This window comes from Rhinichthys klamathensis, unplaced genomic scaffold, assembly GCF_029890125.1.
Source record: "Rhinichthys klamathensis goyatoka isolate OS25496 unplaced genomic scaffold, OSU_Roscu_1.1 h1tg000059l_1, whole genome shotgun sequence".
NCBI lineage: Eukaryota > Metazoa > Chordata > Actinopteri > Cypriniformes > Leuciscidae > Rhinichthys > Rhinichthys klamathensis.
This window is the reverse complement of record NW_026606604.1, coordinates 7,730,342-7,750,635: the sequence shown is the minus strand read 5'-3', so window position 1 is coordinate 7,750,635 and position 20,294 is coordinate 7,730,342. Positions and strand designations below refer to the sequence as shown.

General features: G+C 37.4%; 1 protein-coding gene across 1 annotated transcript in view; it reads right to left on the bottom strand.

Annotated features, from left to right (window-relative positions):
• The window catches only part of dpyda.1 (dihydropyrimidine dehydrogenase a, tandem duplicate 1), a 190,950-nt gene that overhangs the window by 137,824 nt on the left and 32,832 nt on the right, over positions 1–20,294 (bottom strand). Inside the window, 2 exon segments of the mRNA XM_056249222.1 lie at positions 1,527–1,614; positions 14,459–14,541. Coding sequence (XP_056105197.1) covers positions 1,527–1,614; positions 14,459–14,541 — 171 coding nt within the window.

Here is a 20,294-nt window from a genome sequence, read left to right as displayed (position 1 = left end):
ATTACTAGGATATTTGCTGTTTATTAGTACTTATAAATCACATTTTAATGCCTTATTCTGCATGACCTTATTCTACATCCCTTAATCCTACCCAACACCTAAACTTAACTACCTTGTTATCTATTAATAAGCAGTGATTAAGAGTTAATTGAGGCAAAAGTCGTAGTTAATAGTTAGTTAATAGAGAGAATTCTACACAAATTTAAAGTGTAACCTAACTTGGCTGCCCGTTGACTGTGTTAAATCTTGATCCTAAAGCAAAATAAGTGTATAAGCACTGTTCTAAAGTAAATACATAAACGTATACAAAAAAATACGTTTCTTTACCTAAATAAACTACATGACGAACTTGTGAGATAAAATAAGACTTGCATATGTAAGACGTGACTTATGTAGCAGCATTTGAAATCCCAGGAGTCTGTTTGAAAAAAATCTAATCATCCCAAGAGCACACTACAGAAGGAAAGAGAAAAAAACACATGAAGAAAATGACATTTCATTTTCATACCATATGAAATGTAAACATTAATACCATAATAAAAATGCCTTTCTCTACAGAAGTATATTTGATATGAAAGTTACATATCTTATATTAGGAACCTGTTGTACAACGTAAGGGAAATATATGAAATGTGATGAGTTAGATAATAGTTCTTTCTGTTTGTTTTGCTGTTTGTTACTGGGCTGATGTATCCCTGATCTCGCTGGCTTTCTATATCCGGCTTTTAGAAGCTAAAAGAACCCATGAAATGAAAATAAAAGTTTTGTGGCTTTTAGCCCGTGTCTGTTAGCTTTGTGGCCATCTATATGCGAGTGCACTCCTTAACATTTTAGCTTTTTCTAGATATATGCATTTAAAATACTCTTTTTCTACCTGAAAAATGGACCGGAAATACAGATGACTCATCCTGTGCACAGAGGTATAATAGGAATTTATGCCCAATAAAATGCTTTTTAAAATGAAAATGACCCCCATTCCTAATGTGACCTGCAACCAACTAGCAATAAACAATAGATAAACGTGTTTTTGCTAGAGTACAATATAATGTAAACTAAAGGCTACTGACTATATTGAACATTTTTAACAAAATTATTTAAATGAAACACTTCTAAATAATTAAAATAAATATTTAATTAAGAACATTGTCTATTTCAAAAAAAAAAAAAAAAAAAAAAACCTAAAAGCTATTACAATTTTACATAAAAATATGTTAATAATAATAAAAAACTAAAGCCCGTTGGCCATTTTAAAATAAATTATATATGAAATTACATTAAAATGAACATTCAAAATGGCATTCAAAACATATACTTTGGGAAGTAGACCGATGGAAGTTCAGTTCCATATAAAAATGGAGTAGAATCTGCAGGTTTTGTTAACATCTAACAGCGCACATGGCCTAGTCTGTGAAGGAGTCTGTAAGTTCTTACAATTTGATGAAACATTACAAAATCAAACCTTTTAATCAGAAGAATCAGACGAAAAACATTTATTAAGACAGTCAACTTGTAGATAGGCAACATACCTTGTTTGCGATACTAGTAATGAAGGCCTTTATGTTCAGATTAGTCGGGCAGCTTTTCTGACACGGTGCATCGGCACACTTCAAACATCTGTAAGAAAACAAGATTATGCTTGAATTTCCTCACATGCAATGCTAAGTAAAGTTATTTACAGTAAGAACAGAGACTCGGAGCAGAACTTTGTGTCGTCGCCCCACTGGAACGGCACATTCCAGCCAATTACAAACACTCTACGGCACCCAGAGGAAATCAATCCCGAGCTTTTGTGCCGGAGGACTTTTCTCCCAGCAACTACATCTCAAAGACGCCATATTGATGACACACCAGTTTTGAATGACAAATAGGATCATTTGGAGCCGCCCAATTAAATATTCATGCCCAATCAGAATGGATGTGGTACGTTTGGCCCCTGGATGTGAATGGCGTGTGACAGGAGGCAGCCGACTGGGGCTGCTGGGAAACGAAAGAGGGCTGCTGCTGTAGCTCACAATCATTATTTCGCATTTTACAAACACACAGCTGTTTAAAAATGCACCACACTAATGACTTCAGATGATGTATCAGTAATTTGGAAGAGTGCTTTTTCCTTTACAATGAGCAGGGGGGGGGGGAGACGCACACCGGGAACAGAGCAAATCGAGGCAGGAAAGGAGACACGGAAACAAGAAGGGGAGAGAAAAGACTCCCCGTCGTCTTCGATGTGAAGCGCACAACTTGTGTGTGTGTGTAGTTTGTATGTGGAAACAAAACACAACAGCGCTCACACACAAAAGCAGCGCAAACGCTCATGTAACACCTGCACGCTTAGATTCACGCGCAGCTGGATGCCCATAATAATCCCGTTTCACTATTCTCTAAGCTCAGCGCGGACTAGAGTGCACAAGGCTGCCATTAATACCACTTACCAGGGTGACAGTGGGGTAATTACTGTAGTGCAGCGGCCAGGTACCGACGCCACAGAGGACCACACAACGCTACCGTCCCAGTCCCGCTTTTATCAACCAGGGTGGCTGATCATAATGTGACATTAGTTTTGACCTGCTTTTCTTTATTTGATCATAAATTATCCTTAGCCTTAAGGATTAGGGATATTGCAGGAGTCTTCGTCTGGGAGAGGGTCTGGAGTGGGCTTTGACGGTGAGATGAAGGCTAGTCTCGGAGGATGCCGGGCCTATCGCACTTCTGATCTGCACAGAGATGATTAATACAGAGAGGGGACACCGAGCAGCTGCGGGAAGACATAAAGCCACACTCGCAGAAATATTTCTCTCGCTGACGTTCCTCTCTGCTTATTGTGAAGGAAAAGGCAGTCTTCCAAATCAGAGATATATCATCTGTTATGATCACCGCTGTGTGTCTCTTACAAAATATGCATGTAGAACGTGAAACGGTGCAGTGGTTCATATTCAGCTTCCTGTACAATGAATACATTAGCGCAAATGTATTAAAGATCATGTAGTATCATTGATAATAGATTTGTCTTGCTCTTCAAAAAAGAAAGTTACGTATCTATACTCTAAAGTTTAAATCAACCTTTTCCTTCCCAGTCCATCCAGACCATTTATTCAAACAAATAAATGGTAGTGATTACGACTTGTAATAGTTTGAAATATCATCCAAAAAAGTAACCAAATGACAATTATTCAGCTGATTGTCTTCATAATTGTACATCAAAATCATTTTTTTTGCATGCGTGTAATTTTTTAACCATAGAACACACTTTTCTCTTAACTGTAGCAACTGTATAATATTTCCACATATTTTAAAAAAATAATAATATTTTCCTGTGATAGCAAAGCTGAATTTTCCGCATCATTATTCCAGTCTTCAGTGTCACATGATCCTTCAGAAATCATTTGAATATGCTGATTTGCTACTGTGCTGCTTACTATTTTGTGGAAAACGTGATACATTTGTTTTCAGAATTCTTTGACGAATAAAAAGTTAAAAAGAAGAGCGCTTATTTGAAAAAAAAAAATGTAACAATGTAAAAGGCTTTACTGTCACTTTTGATCAATTTAATGCATCCCAAATAAAAGTATATTAGTATATTACCAAAATAAAAAATATATAAATATCTTTGAAGACCTTGATCACCCTTAGTGAAATTGGAGTTTTGTGGCTTTTAGTTCATGTCTCTAAAAGTATGAATATATGAATATATATGCATTGCACTGGCCTTTAGATATTCTGTTCTCACTGAAAAACCTTTATTAGTCGACCAGTAGTTATGACATCACAGCCACGTCCACATGTAGAAATCAACACCTATTCATTATTCTGCAACTTGGCTTGCCCTAATGAGCAACAGTGTGAAATACTCCGGCACGCTGCGATTAGCCAATCATAACAGAGGACATTTGCATATAGAAGCCTGCAAGGTACTTCAACAAAAGCCTGCTTGTTTATTTCTAATGCCGAGTTCACATTGAACTATTTTAGGCCCGATTTTCGCTCGCCGACAGGTTTTGTGAGATCGCAGAAAATTGCCATTTTTCTCCTTTTCGCTGCATTTTTAATAACAATTTCGGTCTCATGCACGCGTGATCTTGCGTTATTTCCTTATCACTTCTCGCGTGTGTTTGGTTGTGAAACGTAGTTTGTGGACCAGACAGAAGTTGTCGGCCATTCTTTCTTTTGTAAAGTCACACAGTGTGAAACCTCCTGTCGCCGAGCCCCAGATAGTCATGCAGTGTGAAAAGAACAGAGACCCGACTACTTTGAAAATCGTGCAGTGTGAACTCGGCATAAGGGTAAGAGAGGGGGTGGGAAATGGTCATGCAAAACTAAATGAAGACTGTTTTGGTGCAAAAAACCTTGACTAATATTATAAGTTGACATCAGTTGACATTAAAAAGCTAAAAAATGGCCCAGAAAACAGCTGTTCCACGGCAGGTCAAAACGTATAAACAGATTCATAAATATGAGACCCAACAGATCAAAATGAGAATCTGTGAGAGGGGCACCTTCAGTTGATTGCCGAGCGTTTTTGTCTCTCTTTTCAAAAACCGAGAAAGAGTGAGAATAAAATAACCTATTCCCTCCTCTGACACGCCGGGGCTCTGCGCTATGACTGTGGACAGGAATACCATTGTCTTTTTTCTCCTCCCAAGGTAACATTAAAGACACGGCACATCCAGACACATTTTAGACCCTCATCCGTCTCCCCTGGCCAGCAGCCCAAGCGCTTAGCAAATGTCAACAGAAAATAATGCACACACGAAGGCAATCTTATTTGTTCAAGAATTGCTCTAGGTCACAGCAATTCAGCTGGGCTTTGAGAGCGGCGCTCAGGAAAAGACTGCCTAGCAGTGCAGTGCATTAGATACAGTGCGGTGGCTTTTCTGAGCTGTAACACAATCAAATGCATACACAATGTTTCCTTTCTTTGCTTTCTGTATTTTTTATTACCCTCCTAAAAAAATAATCCAGTGCGTTCAAATGAAAGGAGCTGTTGATTAGAGGACCACTGCAAGCGGATTTATTCTCCCGCCTCTTTCTGCTTCCTACCTTATCGTTTTGCTTGAGTAATAATCTAGCGTTTGAATGTTTTCCATGATGAGAGTATTATGGGGTTCTAGAATGTGCAGTAAGCTAATCTCCCAATTCATTGTTTTCATTATATCTGAACCAAAATGAACCCAAAATGGAAAAGTACAATTCAATAAAAACCTGGGCCTCCCAGGATTTGCCATTTTAATGACTGCTTACCTTTATGAATTAGTTGTCGCCACAAATTCAGCTCTTCACTTTTTCTTGAAGAAACTAATAATTCTGTTCTTAATCTTGGGGTTGGGGCAAATTGTATCTTTTAATAAGGTTTTTTTTTTACGAATACAACAAAGGATTTAAAATCCCTGCTGAATGCAGCACTGAACGCATCAAGAGTAGAAGAAAAATGCACACAGAGAGCCAACAGCTATTCATAAAATGGATGGATGGATGGATTGATGGACGGACGGACGGACAAAGTACATTATGTACTGGACGGATGGAGGATGGAAGAACAAAGTACATTATATACTGGACGGATGGATGGAAGAACAAAGTACATTGTTATACTGGACGGACGGACGGACGGACGGATGGAGGGACGGACGGACGGACGGACGGACAAAGTATATTATATACTGGACGGACGGATGGAGGGACGGACGGACGGACGGACGGACAAAGTATATTATATACTGGACGGATGGATGGAAGGAAGAACAAAGTACATTATATACTGGACGGATGGATGGATGGATGGATGGATGGAAGAACAAAGTACATTATATACTGGACGGATGGATGGACGGATGGATGGATGGATGGACGGACAAAGTATATTATATACTGGACGTATGGATGGAAGGAAGAACAAAGTACATTAAATACTGGATGGACGGATGGATGGAAGAACAAAGTACATTATATACTGGACGGATGGATGGACGGATGGAGGGACGGACAAAGTATATCATATACTGGACGTATGGATGGAGGGAAGAACAAAGTACATTATATACTGGACGGATGGATGGACGGATGGATGGATGGACGGACAAAGTATATTATATACTGGACGGATGGATGGAAGGAAGAACAAAGTACATTAAATACTGGATGGATGGATGGATGGATGGATGGATGAACAATGTTTATTATATACTGGATAGATGGATGGATGGATGGAAGAACAAAGTATATTATATACTGGATGGATGGATGGATGAATGCTATTCAATTGTTGTTTTTTAACAGTCTTTTTTAAACTAGTGGTTAATTGCAGTGCAAATCCAATTTGCAATCTTTGCCATCTAAACAGGTTTAAATCCAATTTGCAATCTTTTGCCTCCTCTTTTCTCCATTTATTCTCTTCTGTATTATCGTATAAAATAAAAATAGAAATTCTAAACCTCAAATTAAAACAAATATTAAAAGTCCTTAGTTTTACAACACTATGTTAACTCCCATCCAAGGCACAGGCTGAACATATGAGTATGCAGTGTTGAATCTTTCTTGCCCGATAGACGCAGCTGTGTCAGTTTGCTCGGGCATCTGGATGCAAGTTTAATGATGTCAGCAATGCAGCTCAGCTGGGGACAGGTGGGAAGAGAACGCCAGGTGAGGTGAGATTACTCTGTGCACTGAGGGTTAGGACAGCGGCCGTCAGAACTGTCAAAACCACCCGGCCTGGGTCTGTCTGGGATCAGGGGGATAACCAACAGCTGCAAACACAGCACACTGAAAAATGAAGAGAGACCTGCATGGCTCTGTGTGTGTGTGTGTGTGTGTGTGTGTGCGCACAGATCTCAGCCTGAAGCATCATATGCATTTGATTGACACATCACTCAAAGCTGTCATTTCAGTAAAAGGTGTAGACCACGTTAGATGTTCAATTTCCCTAATCCAGCTGTAGCTAATCTAGCTGTAAAAATGCCCATGCAGTTGACAAGAACACAAACCGTACACACAATTTTCAAGGATGCAACCATCAGTCAGAAATCCCCTTTTCCCCTTTGGTGTATTTAAAGTTAAACCGAATCAAATGTGTGGCTACTATGGTGATAGGAGAATGTAGGATCTGTCAAAGTGGACGAGTGAGGTTAAATGTGCCTGCTGCACGGTTTCACCTGTCATCTTAATTGCTTTGACACTTGTGTTTTCGACCAATTAAAGACTCTCAGATGGTCCGGTGAGAGCAGGCCATTGCTCTGATACTACAGCATAGTTTGTATTTATGATCGTCTAGATATCTGACAACATACAAATCACGAATATAAGTTTTACTTCGGGCTGTTGAATGCTGGATTCTGATTGATTGACAATTCTAAGGTGTGCAATTATTTGATAGGAAACGCACGGCTAAAGTAGTTCCAGGCAGGTTTTGACCGCATTACAGTTCCATATCACTTCGCCAAATGTATTCAGTTATTTCAATGTTACTTACAGCCTACAACAGCAAATTAACTAAAACCCACAAGGACATTTAAATATATATAACAAACAGTAAAAATGTCAAACTACCAAAATGACATTTATATCGCTTTTTGTTTTTCTAATAATTCAACGTCCCGTCGTCAACTATTCCCTACATATATCCCGTATATATTTATATTTATTTATTAGCTCAATGTGTAATTAATTGCCATCCCTTTATAAAAAAAAAGTTTTTTTAACACACTTAAACACATGGACCAGCATTATTTAAGAGGCTGTACTTGTTCTCTACCTTAATATTCCAACATTTTCAGCAATACTACTGTATATTCATCAAAATTACATATCAAATCTGGTAACATTCCAAAAATATACACTTTTGAAAGGGTATAAATAATACAATAAATAATCTCATGCTTGTACCATTCATGTATTTAACATTTCAACGAATTTAGAGTACTAAATTTTGTCAAATTAAAATATAAAAATTACTATAACTTAAAAGTAAAAATTTTAATAAGAAAACTGGAAAAAATAGACAATACAACATTTATTAAATACCATAATAGTATATATATATATAATACTAAAATAACACTGTTTTATTAATAAATACCATGATAGTATATAAATAATACTAAAATAACACTGTTTTTAGGTATGTTATTGGGTGGTTAACCTCAAATTTTGAGGTCTATTGGCTTGTTTTAAATTGTTTAATCATTTGTTGAGTAAAAACCTTCCATGTCTGATTCCGTAAATCCATTCATGCCCATAACAGTGTGTGATAAGTGACACTGAGAAGTTTTGTCCAGAAAAATACAGTAATAGGTATAAGCAACAACAATAGCGACACTCGTTTCAGCATTAACTGAAGAAAAATTCACTACTTAGAAAAAGAAAAAAGAAACCCGCAAAGGCCCTGATGTCATTTTGAAGGTGAATCTTCAACCTTGATCCCTGCGCTCGAGGGGGTTGAATATATAAGCGCTCTCCCCTACAGTGGTGCATTGACAAAGGTCACCTGAAGTCCTCTCAAGGTCCGGACCATTTGAAATTCAATTGAAATTCATATATCTATTGGATGTGTGTGGAGATGATGCTTTAAGGGCAATGTTTACCCCCAGCCAAGTTCATCACTCTCTCCGGAGTGACAGAGGGGTTAACGACGCCCGGCGCGCGGCCCGGTGGACAATCAGAGCAAATCAGAGCGCAGACGGATGACGGCCGTTACATCCGTGTGAGTCATAAGCTTGCGTTTAGGGAACGGGTGGCTATCCCTCAGCGCAGTGACAGTACGGACGCGGTTTCGCTGACTGATCAGACACCGGAGAGACGGAGAGAGCTTTGAATAATATGAAGCGCTACAGGAAGCGAGGCATGACCGAGCATTCATTAGCCCCTCCACTAATGCTGCGACTGGACACCGTACCCGTGACCTTCACTGTGACCCGTAAGACCACAGCCGCAGACGGGCCGCCTCCCCTCGACACCTGGGGTCTGAGTCGCTCAGAGGGTCTGGAAATCAGTGCCTGGAGCTTGAAAAAGGATTAAAAAGATCTTGCTTGCTTAGTTAACGGGTGCTTGCCTACAACATCTTTCGCTCTTTCTCTTGCTGAGTTTACAGACACACTCTGCAGGAAGGTGCCATCTTGACAGGAAAAGGAATAAGTGAGCGGTGAACTTTAGCTTGCTGAAACTGACAACCTCAGAGTAGATGTATATTTGTTTTCTACTCAAGCCATTTTATCTTTCCCACGTCTGAAATTATATTTTTTTTTTTTCAGTTTAACACGTTAAAAATATTAACGCAATTAATGCAGCATCAATTTTTTTCCCATCATCCTTTAGCTAGTGTTACATTATATGATCACGCTCTTATTTATGCAAATGTTTTTAAACCATTCAAGCGCGATAAGACACGAAAGAGGACTCAGCTAGTACAGCATTGAGTTCTCTTTCTCACTTGAATGGACAAAAACACACAAAATGATGCCAAAATGATCATTTTGTCGAGCACCCTTGTAAGCACAGTCTTAAATGAGTTAAATAAAGTCTTAATGAATGTAGAGTTGTGAGAAAATGGGATGCATGTCAGACCTTAAAGTGACAGCAGCCTAATAAACCTGCTGCTGTTTGTCATTACTGTTACTTAAAGAAATTAAAGTTATTAAAAAAAAAAAATCACTCACTGCTCTTGACTGAATACCTAGACTGAAGTGTTTGATAACTTTATTCAATTTCTGTATATTTCCTACCTGTTTACAAGATTACATGGGTCAAAAACAATGAAAACAATAACTTTTTTTGTGCACTTTGACAGGGCAAGTAAAAATCTGAACCGGTATGACTGGGCCAATAGAAAAAAATCCGTAGCGTTGAGCCTTGATATATTAAAGTGCACAGATAAATCTGACATTTATAACACTGGGTTTGTGTGAAGATTGTTTTAAGTTCACTTAAATTAAAAGTTATATTATTTTTAAGTCTGATAAAGGTTAAAAAATTGTAGCTTTCAATTATACTGTAATGCTGAATGGCTATAATTAATGCCTAAAATTGAGAAGAAAAAAAATCATAGAGAGATCAGTAACAGTATTGGTATCGGTGATACTGGCCTTCATTTATGAAAAGATGGCATTAAACAAATATTTAACATACGGTCTATATGTTGTTTCTACATGAATTCGGAGATTATATGTGAAAAGATTATAATATAACAAAAACAGGGAAAAAAAAATCACGGTTTCTACAAAAATATGAAGCAGTTTTCAACATCAATTATTAAAGGGAAATGTTTCTCGAGCACCAAATCGGCATATTAATGATTTCTGAAGGATCACAGGACACTGAAGACTGGAGTAATGATGCTTTGAACAGATTAAAGATTCACAACAGAAATATCACAGAAATCAATTACATTTTAAAATATACTAAAATAGAAGTTATTTTAAATTGTAACAATATCTCACAATATTAGTTTTTACTGTATTTTTGATCATATAAATTTAGCAAACTTTTGAATGGTAGTGTAAATCTGGTCAAAAGGTGTGTGAACCCACGATTTGAACGTTAAATTGGGCTCTTAATTTTCCCCAGCAAAAGAAAATTGAGTACACCAGGTGTGCCACACCAGAGGAACAGTTAAGCTATGTTATATTGCTTCCTTTAGCTTTGAGAGCGTAAGACAAGGATCTGCTACTTTCCGATTTCTATCAGAAGATTAATGACATGATTGCCTAAATGTATTCTCCTGCACTTGTTTTTAGGCAAAAGGTTTATGGATATTCATTCTGAAGGTCTGCGGAGTGATTTGTGCAGTGTGAAATTGGTAAAGTGTAGCTAACCTTGTTAACTTCCTCAATTAAAGTCATGTCGCAGGCTTATTTCCGTGTGATTATACGCCGAACGCCCTGGAACAGGCGTAATTGAGGAAAGGAACCTTTTCCATCATCACCAATCTGTGCTCACCTCAGCCACCCTGCCAGCCAACCACAGGGTCAGATATAAGCTTGCTCGGTTCGTTTTTTCTTGGATTTCTAATCATAGTCTCCTTCTATTTTGTTTTTGTCTTGTTAATTAGCAGGTAAAATCGTTTTTACTTCGGCTGACTGAGGTGGGCAGCAAACAGTGAACAGTGTGACATCAGATAAATCCCATGAGACAAAACCACACTTCAATTTGATTTCACTTGCAAATCCAAATCATAACTTCTTATAAGTACTATTAGATTGTTAAAACTTGAACTGGGGCTAGTTGTCACACAGGAAAGAAAGTTGAGGCACACGGACGTGAATGTATTCGTATTTACATTTGCATGTATGAGCACACTCCCTTATGAGCATGCCGTCATAACCTTTGCCATCGATTCAGCCAATTACCACAACCTGGCAATAATTCATAAGGCTGGCAACTAACGGACAATTTTCCATGAAGGGAGTTTAATTAATTGCTTTTTTTGTTGCTGTTTGTGCATCCCTGATGATGTATTTATCTATGAGCCGCTTAAATATTGCTAGGAATTATGTTCATATACATGCAGTTCACTGTAATCCTCCTCGATCTCTTCTAATGAAGCTAAGCAGATTAGGGGAGATTTTTACAACGCTCACTGCGAACACCGGATTCTGTCATCTCAACACACTCCTCAATAAATCTATTCTTGCACAGTGGATCAGTGAGATGAAAGTGGATGAGAAATTAATTTAATACTCTTATTATTTTTTAAATATACAGGACTTTAATATAGTCACTTTAGAAGCTACTTTATATTCAAAGATGTTGTAGGCTGTCCAAAGAACGAACGATGATGAACAACCTGCTTAGCTATTTTAGTGATGATGAGGTCACTGCGCTGATTTAGAGATTCCTGTCGCCACATGACCTAAATTCTTTAAGTGCCACATAATCTAAACAGCTCAACTAAATTCCACCGTATTTTCTAAAGTTTTTTTTATTTCAGTGGGAGAAATGACTGAACTAGTAATTAGAAACTCAACAGGTCCCCTAAATCTCAATGTATAACCTCAAATAGTCAAGTGCCATGACTGACTAGTCACCACAAAATAAACAGTTCTATAAACTAAATGCCACTGTTTTATCTAAAGTCCCAATAAATGACTGAACTAGTCCTCACAAACTAAACAGGTGAACTAAATGCCACCGTTTTACCTAAGTTTCCATTTAAGTACCATAAATGACTGAACTAGTCATCAAAAACTAAACGGGTCAACTAAATGTCACCGTATAACCTAAAATCTTTAAGTGCCATAAATGGCTGAACTAGTCTTAAGTAACTAAACAGGTCAACTAAAGAAAGCCTTTAAGTATTTAAGCACTACAAGTGACAGAATTAGACATCACAAACCAAGAGGCAAACTAAACACCGGTCTATGACCTACAGTCTTCATTTAAGAGCCACACAGGATTAAACCCCATTATCCGACAACTAAACTGTTATCTACACACCACCTCTTTATCTTAAAGGGGACCTAGTATGCACCTTTTCACAAGATGTAATAGAAGTCTTGAGAGTAAAAGACTTCGGAAAATGCAAAAGACTTCGGAGTGGCTACAGAAAAAAAAGAGACTGCAACCGGGCCCATGCGAAAACAAGGATAAATATCGGAAGGGCTTTTGAAAGGTGGAGTGAACTCCGTGTTTTCAAAACGAACGCAGAGACAGCTTTTTTTCTGCTGGACAGGTAAGACATTTCAATGGTAATTCATAGTTACGGAGTACTTAACTACAGGTAGCCCCAATACACATTAAATGTAGTCACGCAATGCTGATGTTGTTAACATTAACAATTTGATAACAAAGTATAATTTGCATGGTTTGACGTGATATGATAAGCGATCATTAGATTTAATCCGCGCGATTTACTGCAATGCTTTTTTTCCCTTAGTTAGTCAGAACAAAAGTGGATGTTACTTACTTGTTCAGGTGACATTTTCCGGTGAACATTCTTATGTTGGTCATACTTCCAAAAAGTAGAATCTGTGATTCCGACAGCCCAACATGACATCATGACTTTGCGTAAACATACACGCCACTTTCAAGTCAAGTGGCGTGTCATCTATACGCATTTTGAGCTATCCGCGTGTATGTCCACGCCGAAACGAACCGTCATATTTTGCGTGTATGTCTACGCCATTAAATGTACGAGCGATTCCGCGTGTATGTGTACGCCGTTAAATGTACGAGCGTAACGAAGAAAAATGTATATTTACATCTGTGGAGCAATAATTTTTTTTCCTAGGATGGTAGGGGAAGACTCATAAATGGTATTAACCCCAGTGACGGGTAGGTTTAGGGACGGGGTTGGGGTAGGTCGTATATTTATAAATACAGTAATGTAACATTAAGTCAAGGCGTTGATAAACACGCTGAAAAGCGATTCTGCGTGTTGATAGCACGCCAAAAATGGAAATACGAATTGGCGTGTCATACATACGCGATTTCATGAGATCAGTCTGGACAGCCGCACATTCTCCTCAAAACATTGGATTCATCCGCGCTGTGCCGTGCCGAGGCACAACCCACGTAAAGTTGATAATTCCGCGAATAACTGCAATTGCAGATTCCAAACAGAGATGGCGACAAAGAGGAAAAACGACGGACTGCAGCTTTAATGAAAAACTCTGTCTCGTCTTCTGTCCAAACATCTATGTCAGGTGAACTGTAAATGTGAAAAAGCGGTTTCCATTGCAGTTTTGTGAAATATTCCTTTTTCGAATTGCCTGAAAAACCATGTGACCGTAAAACCTTTTTGGCGATATATGGGAGTTTTTGCAAAATTGACGTGTTTCCAGTGGGCGTATTTTCAATTAGCAATTTCAATTTGCGCAATTTGAAGGGTAATGGAAACCCGGCTACTGTTTATGAATTATGGGAATTATAAAAAAGAAGTGGGTGGATATTTACCATTATAGGCTGGTTGTTTACACACACTGTGGACACATCTGTGTTCAAACAACTCATAAAAGTGAATTTTGCATAAAAGGTCCCCTTTAATTCTTTGCTGAAGTGGCAGAAATGAATAAACTAATCATCAAACACCAGCATATGATCTAAGGTCTTCAATCAAGTGCCACAAATGACTGGACAAACGGTGTGGTATGAGTTATAGTATGTGTCAACGCTGAATACATAGTGATAGTTTGTATTGAAGTACGAGCAATTATACTAGTGGTGCTGCCTTTGCACTAAAGAGAAAGAGACAAGCATAAACACCACGGCCGATAACGTGCTCCAGAGAGTCAAATTAAACATTGACAGGTTAGCCGAGCGCAGTTTGTTCTGACGCCATATAGCTGATCTGGAGCCCTAAGGGACGTCTTCTCCTCGCACAAATGAATACCTTCGAGAGGCTGACTGAATGGTGGCAATAAACTCATTTGTTCCCCAAATAATGAAGAATGACTTCCCCCAATCACCCACGACCACCACCACCAGTACTTTGGTCTGCGCCACATCTGTGACTGTTGCCATGGTGACCTGGTCTTACCTCACCGCTTCCCGAAGTGCTCCACGCTCACTCAGAGTCGTGTGTTTGATGTCATCAAAATTGTTCTCTAGCTTCACGCAGCTCTGCAAGAGAGAGAGAGAGAGAGAGAGGGAGAGAGAAATGAGATGACAGAGGAGGCGCTGTTATTTGTTTGGATGTTTGCGTGTGCGCGGTACATCGCATTGATTGGGGCTGTTACACAGGCTTTGAACATAATCCACTCAAACTTCATCATCAGCGAGACTGTTCCTACAAGCTCTCATGCAGATTGTAGCGCACTGCCATGGCTGTGCAATGTGATTCATCGGATGTGACACGGCCAACTCATGGGCTGGTACAAAATGTCGAAGCGTTCTGGAGCTCGGACTGCGGTTGTCATGGTAATCGACCCCTCTCTAGCCCCTGACCCCTGAAGGTAGGTGCGGAGTTTGAATGAAACGTGCTGGTATGGACAAGCAGGTAATTACAAGGAGACACAATTTCCGCTCCCCAGTACTCCAGATTTAGACCACGTAATAAACTGACACACGTGCACATAAAAACAAGCACGCAAACATGAAAACTAAAAATGACCTCTGCCCTCGGCAACTGCCCGGAATCCGCCATCATGTTTGAGAGCAAGTTTTTTGTTGTGTTTTTTTTTAAATTGTGGCTTTTATTTTTGCTTTGTTTTGTTTTGTTTCTGTTATTTTGACATTTGAAGCAAGTTAACCCTTGTGCACTGATCTAATTCTGTATGGAGTGGGTCAAATTGACCCTAATTGGATTCAATACAATTCCTCAAAAATCACACTGTGAAAAACAACAAAGATTTAGATACAAACTGTAAACTTTTAATATCAACATTTGTCAAACATTACAAAAACATTATATCTGAAAATATGATTTATAAAAATGTTTTTAAACCAATTTTTAACAAAATTGGAAAATAAACAGTATACTGACTTTTTTTGCATATACATTTTTTTTACTTTTTTTTTTTTTTTTTTACATTTTATGCTTTGAACACCGTAACTGAACAATACAATTTTGCTGTATAATGAAAATTTGTAATTTTCCTAAGTTAACTTTCCCTAGTTTCCTAAGACCTAGTTTCATTATTCACTCACAGGGAAGTGAGAAACCAAACATAACAAAAACATACATCAAATAAATGTTTTTTGTTAATTTTTTGGCTCTGTGAAGCTGCCTTTGAAAATCCTACATAAAAGTTTTGGTTAAAAGCTAGGTATTTTAGATATCTTGATATCTTGATATCTTATTGAAATGAGAGCTGATTTTACTATCTGTGTCTGACAAAGATTTTCATCTGTAATTTGCAAATAATTCTAAACACTGTGATTTTAGCTTTTTCAAGTGTGTTTGGTTAGGGTTAGAGCACTTTTAGATACACTTGCACGTTAGAACTGGAGTTGAAGTGCCCTTACATACAGAAAATAAATGTTTTTATTTTGTGTCTGTACAGTTGCTTTTGAATGGCTGCCTATGAGGGTCAAATTGACCCGTGAACATCACGAACGTAATAGTAATTTTGTTTGTATATGTCAGAACATGTTGAAACTTTGCATGCATGTTCATCATGATAAATGAGAAAAAGTCACAAAATATCAAGAAAAAAAACAAAGGTTAACCAGTATTTCCAACAACTAGAAAAACGAAACGGGTTAAATTGACCCGCAACATAACACAAGGGTTAAGTTGCATTTTATGCATGAAAGGTGTTATTTTATGAAAGGTGTTATTCAAATAAAATGCATTATTATCATTATTACTACTTTTAATAATAACAACAATAATTTCAGGCATTTTCAGACAGACAGACAGACAGACAGATAGACAGATAGACAGATAGACAGATAGACAGATAGACAGATAGATAGATAGATAGATAGATAGATAGATAGATAGATAGATAGATAGATAGATAGATAGATAGATAGATAGATAGATAGATAGATAGATAGATAGATAGATAGATAGATAGATCTGACTTCAAGCTAAAGCCATGCATGGTTGGAAAAACCTACAGCAACATGTAATGCAATTTCACATGCAAACTTGACCGTGAATAATTTTTTATTTATCCAGCTCTCAGGTGACAGTTGGTCCCCACTCAGAACTTGACAGCTCACATCAATCACAACCCTTGAGGAAGTTTTTCCACTCAGCGGAACGAATCCGGGGTTTCTTCTGCATTTGAACCTCTGAACATCTAAAATCACGTGACGAAGCACACAACAGGACTACAACAACAAATGTTAATGATTCAGAGGATGTTTGTTAAACACTAAAGAGATAAACTGGACTTCTGTTAGAAAAGTGAAGAAAAGTGAAGAAAAGTGAAGAGCAGTGCTGCGAAGTAATTAAGACAAATTTAAGTACATTTTCCAGTTGCATGACAGACAGCTTAGCTTATTAAAAAAATGCAACGATAAAACAAAACAAAATACTTTTTATATAGAGTCTAAAATAGAGATTAGAAAATAAACTGAACTAAATGTAACAAGCAGCATAAATGACTTTGTAAAATTATTATAATAAACAATTTAATATTATGCTTAATATATCACTCCAAAAAAAAGATTGCACAGGTACAAACTAAACTTCAAAAAAGTTTTAAACTAATAAATCACTTAACAAATGTAAACAGTGTTAATATTCCTGCTATGACAACAGAGTTTGTCAGCTCTGCCCGCTTGGGTCTCATACAGTAGCGACGGTGGCAGACTCAGTGTTTGGTAAGGCACACGGCGGGCACGAGGAGTTTGAAATCTAATAACAGAACGTGCTCGCCATTCTGACTGACATTCAATTTACATGATTACAGACAAAGTGCAAGTCAGAGTTTTTTTTAATTACATTTCCCTCCCTCATCTTTCCACGCTGCTCTCGTCTAACTGAGTGGCATTAACAAATGTTTTATTTTATGTTGCTCAAACAATAAAAACACAATGATATGGAAATTGATAATTATTGCACTGTCTGAGCTTGTGGGTGACAAGGAAATATTGCATCGGGAAGCAGAGATATTTGGGAAATAATGTGCGTGGGCACCGCATTCTCGGAGTGCTCTCTCTGCGAGCCAAAGTCTGTGATTTGAATAACTCAATAACAGCGTTCGCACACACATATACGGTTTACACTGCAAAAATCAAACTTCAGCTCCCTTGACAATGACGAGGGACAAAGAATAGCAAATATTCATATATGACAATCAATTTAAATGGGTGGAGTACATTCTGCCTGAAAGTGAAGGTGAGTAGCCAGTATAAAATCGCGGGGATCAGAAACCCATTAGTGCCATGATGAAAATTATCTATAATTTTACAACAACAAAAACGCTAACTACTAGAGAATTCAAGAGAATTTAGTTGAAATAAATAATTCAAAATTTTTAATGAAATTAAATATATAAATAAAATATATATATAAATATAATAAATATAAAACGTATATATAAAAACTATATAAATAAAACTTTATATATTTTGTATATGTAAAAAAAAAAAAAATTGGAATCATTTGAACAATATACAAAAATATTTGTTAGTTTTTTAAAGAATTTAATATATTATTTAAGAGGACACACAATTGATCAAAAGTGACAGCAAAGACATTTATAAAGTTACAAAAGATTTCTATTTTAAAAAAATGCAGTTGTTTGGAACTTCGAATGAACCTTTTTATGAAAGAATCCTGAAAAAAATTTATTACAGTTTTCAAAATCGATAATGATGTTTCTTGAGCAGCAAATCAGCATATTAGAATGATTTCTGAAGGATCATGTGACACTGAAGACTAGAGCAATGATGCTAAAAATGCAGCTTTGCATCACAGGAATAAATTACATTTTAATATATATATTTATTTATTTATATATAATAGAAAACAGTTATTTGAAATGAATGTAAAACATCATGTAAAATATGTTATAATTATATATACATAATTATTAAATTATGTAAAACAGCTTATTCAGGACAGTAGTAAAAAAAATAACATGCAATTTTTATGATCCCTTCTACTTTTTGTATTAGCATCTTGCATATTCTGCAAGGGGTATGTAAACGTATGAGCAGAGCTGTATATATGCCTGTCTGATGTATGAATAGAGCTCAGAAAACTTCACACTATGCGACGACCAGATTAACAGTCCTCGAGACATTTAGAAACGTTCCTTTAGTATAAGTGTGATTAATAAGACTCATTACGTATAGTGGTATGACACGCTCCTCGTCAAGTCTGTGATATGTTTTTTTAAGGATCTCTATCAATAATAGTTCTCAGCAAAAACGCTTCAATAATGACAGCGTCTTCCCTCCCCTCAGACAGAAAAAAAAAAGAAAAGACCCTAAAGACAGTGACAAGACGACCAGCTTTATATGGAAATCTCATTAATGAAAAAGCATGACAGAAAGCAGCCCATTCTGAGCTGAAAACCATTCAGATGATTCCAGTGCTGCTGGAACGGTACACACAGCCAGCTGAGCAGGCATAACAAGCCTTTTGTGTTTTCCTTTATATATTAAGAAGCATGTAAAAGCACAAAAAAGGACTTATTAAGGGTTTCTATTAACATCAAAAGCCCAACATTGTAATCTCCTCCCCTTCGCCTGAATGGATTATGCGGCGGATGCGGTTGTCTAATCCATGTAGTGGAGGATAAATCCTGTGAGGAAAAGGAGGAAAGTGTGGCATTATGGGATGGGTGGCATTGGAGGCGGTGATGTATGCATGTTCCAGCAGATAAAACGCATTGATCACTTCACCCTTTCTTCACCCGAAACGTACAATCTAGCGCAGTGAAGTAGGGCCGATATCAGCTCAGACAGCAGCAATCGATAGCCGTGTTGATCCAATGTGGCGTGTAATTGTGCCAGGTAATTAGAGATGAGCACTTACACACACTTTAATTCACTGCTTAAGACTTAAGCCTGTGTTAAAGTAATACTTTGTGCGGCCCAATGCATATCAACACCTGCTGGCTAACATTCAATGGAGTAAAGCTAACAAAGTGCCCTTACGCAATAATGAAACTGCTAACTGACACCTCCCTGCTAATCAGAGCATATATCATGTTTAATATACAGTTATGAGGAGTTGGAATTTGGACCAATGAGAATTAACAGCATTTACAGCAAAATCCTTGTTTTAACATATCTACCATTACAGATGTGAAGATGACAGATGTGGCCTCTACAATAAAGTATTTTGGATCATTTCGTACTGATGCCTGAATGTTTTTAAAGGGAAAATTGATTCTCTGTTGTCTTTTATGAATGTAATGATTTAATGGGTGATCAGAATATGAGTGCTGGATATCTCTTTGTCAACTGTATCATGCAAAACAGAGAGCCGCATAACACTGCAGGAAATGAAGTATTCCTCAAATTAGACTTAAAGGGATAGTTCACAAAAAAAACCTTCAAGTTGAACCTTCATCATTTACTCACCTTCAAGTTATTCCAAACCTGTATTAATTTCTTTCTTCTGTTGAACACAAAAGAAGATGTTTTGAGGAATATGGGTAAGCAAACAGTTGATAGTTGACTTATAGTATGGGGAAAAAAAGACTATGGAAGTCAATGGGGCCCATCAACTGTTTGGTTACCGACATTCTTCAACCTTCTAATGATGTTTTTTTTTTGGGTGAGCTATCCATTTAAATGACACTTGAACAATAAGGTCTAAACAATAAATTGGATGGATGGATGGATGGATGGATGGATGGATGGATGGATGGATGGATGGATGGATGGATGGATGGATGGATGGATGGATGGATGGATGGATGGATGGATGGATGGATGGATGGATTGAACTATAGAAAGACAGA